Genomic DNA, 2500 nt, shown 5'->3' with positions numbered 1-2500 from the left:
CACCCAAACACTCTGAAATGTTCAAATTGAATCCTCCAGCGTGAATGCCAAGCAGTACAGCATGTCATTATTCAAATTCCCATATACACACATGTTCAACAGATAAGTATACAGGCAGAGAGAAAGAGAGAGAGACAGACAGACAGAGAGAGCAAGAGAGAGAGAGAGTGTGTGTACATGTGCGTGTGCATGCACATGTGCTGGAGAGCAGGTGGAGGGTTACAGGGAGTGAGACACTGGGGAGAAAGAGTAATAGAGAAATTAGTCAATTGCAGATTAAATCAAAGAGTATAAGAGTGGAGAGGCTTCAATGTTTCAGGATTGTAAATATAAAGAAAAAAACAGAATTTACTTCTCTTCGTAAAATTTCAGTTGATTGAAAAATTCATTTCAAGCACAGAGACTAAAAGACTTGGAGCTTAAAAAGATTTATGTATAAAGACATGTGTAGTTAATTAACTAATTAACTAAATAATCAATTACGTATTCAATAACTGCATTCCTGGAAATCTAGATATATATGTCACACACCTTTCTGTTTATATATAAGAAATAATGCAGCATGAGGAGTTGGTTAGTGTAAACAAAGTTGTTCTTACCTCAATTGTTCACTTTCAACAGATCTGTTTATACATAAGAAAATAATGTCGCATGAGAAGTTGATTAGTGAAAACAAATTCGTTCTTACGTCAGTTGTCTGCTTTCAACAAATCGTCATAACGAAAAGACAAAAAAATCATATGAAGTAATCCCTTCACCATATCGCGGTTCACCTATCATGGTTTGTTATTTAAGCTTACGTCGATTCCTCCATTGTGTTGTTTTGCATTTATAATAGAACAAATATATAAAAATTATAGAAATAATTTTTTTAAATACACAGTACAGTACTGTTTCTACTTCACGGATTTCCACCCATCGGAATATAACACCCGTGATAGTTGAGGGATTACTGTATATATATTTTTGCCTCCACTTAATATGTAAGAGAATTGGACTTTATACTGTCTAAGTAGGGAAGTTTCGATTGTTAGTGTAATTATTCACAGGGATTTTGCCACACACAGATGATTTACAAGTTTTTATGTAAAGAAACACAAACTTTGCAATTTTCATTTTTCTACAGAAATTGAGAAACATCAATACATGAGAGAGTGAAAAGGGAGGGTGGTTTGGGTTGTGCTACAAACAACAGCAAAACCTCCCTTGAATTGGTCATCGTTTTTTCTGAAAATATTTATGGTTTGCTTTGTTTTTTTAGTTTTTTTACTGAAAAGGTTCCTCCATAGTTTTTAAGTTGAAAAAGAAAATGGCCAAAATAAGTCCTGATAGTTATTATTGTAAGGATTATAGCATTGTTGTTGTTGGCACTGCGTCACTTACGACGTCAAGGGTTCCAGTTGATCCGATCAACGGAACAGCCTGCTCGTGAAATTAATGTGCAAGTGGCTGAGCACTCCACAGACACGTGTACCCTTAACGTAGTTCTCGGGATATTCAGCGTGACACAGTGTGACAAGGCTGACCCTTTGAATTACAGGCACAACAGAAACAGGAAGTAAGAGTGAGAGAAAGTTGTGGTGAAAGACTACAGCAGGGTTCGCCATCATCGCCTGCCGGAGCTTCGTGGAGTTTTAGGTGTTTTCGCTCAATAAACACTCACAACTCCCAGTTTGGGAATCGAAACCGTGATCCTATGACCGCGAGTCCACTGGGCCATTGCGCCTCCACTTATAGCATTATAAACAGCCATAGCAACAAAATAACTTTCATATTATTTTACAAAAATTATATGGGTATTTCAAAAAAATTTTCATTCAATGAATAATGTTTTTACATTACGTATACATTAACAGAATAAACAGTTCGTTTCCTAAATAGCGTATTAAAACTTGAACTAAAAATATTGAAAGAGAAAGTGAGACTTTGCAAATGAAAATGGAATACTCTGCAGTGAATGCAATGAATATTTAAATTTGTGAAGATTTGGACGCAGTGAATGCAATGAATATTTAAATATGCAAGAAATAGGAGTTTTAAAAATCAGTAAACTTGAGAAATCGAAACAATAGGAAATTTCTTAGAACATGAATTTATAAAAATATTTCTACACAGTCAACCTTTTAATAGTTGCTTTTTTTTAGTAATTTTATTAATTATTACATACCTAATAAGTAGCTTTCTCTATTATAGTATAGATATCTCTCTCTCTCTCTATATATATATATATATATATATGTTTATATATATCTATATATATATGAGAATATATATATATATATATATATATATACACACATATATATATGTATATATATATACACACATATGTATGTAAATATATATACACACATATATATGTAAATATATATACACATATATATGTAAATATATATATATATATATACATACATATATATATACATAAATACATACATATATGTATACACACATATATACATACATATATATATATAAATATACAAAAATATACACACAC

General features: G+C 32.0%; 1 protein-coding gene across 50 annotated transcripts in view; it reads right to left on the bottom strand.

Annotated features, from left to right (window-relative positions):
* LOC106870491 (fas apoptotic inhibitory molecule 1-like) overlaps positions 1-2500 on the bottom strand; it is a 172289-nt gene that overhangs the window by 42839 nt on the left and 126950 nt on the right. For 43 of the 50 annotated variants that reach the window (XM_089366713.1, XM_089366715.1, XM_089366717.1 and 40 more), the window contains one exon: positions 600-623. The exons of the other annotated variants lie outside the window; for them this stretch is intronic. In XM_089366713.1, coding sequence (XP_089222839.1) covers positions 600-623 — 24 coding nt within the window. The remainder of the gene's footprint in view (positions 1-599; positions 624-2500) is intronic. 50 annotated transcript variants of the gene reach the window in all.

Source organism: Octopus bimaculoides, chromosome 19, assembly GCF_046866305.1.
Source record: "Octopus bimaculoides isolate indiv1 chromosome 19, ASM4686630v1, whole genome shotgun sequence".
NCBI lineage: Eukaryota > Metazoa > Mollusca > Cephalopoda > Octopoda > Octopodidae > Octopus > Octopus bimaculoides.
Note: the sequence above shows the minus strand (reverse complement) of the source record. Positions and strands in the feature narration are given on the sequence as shown.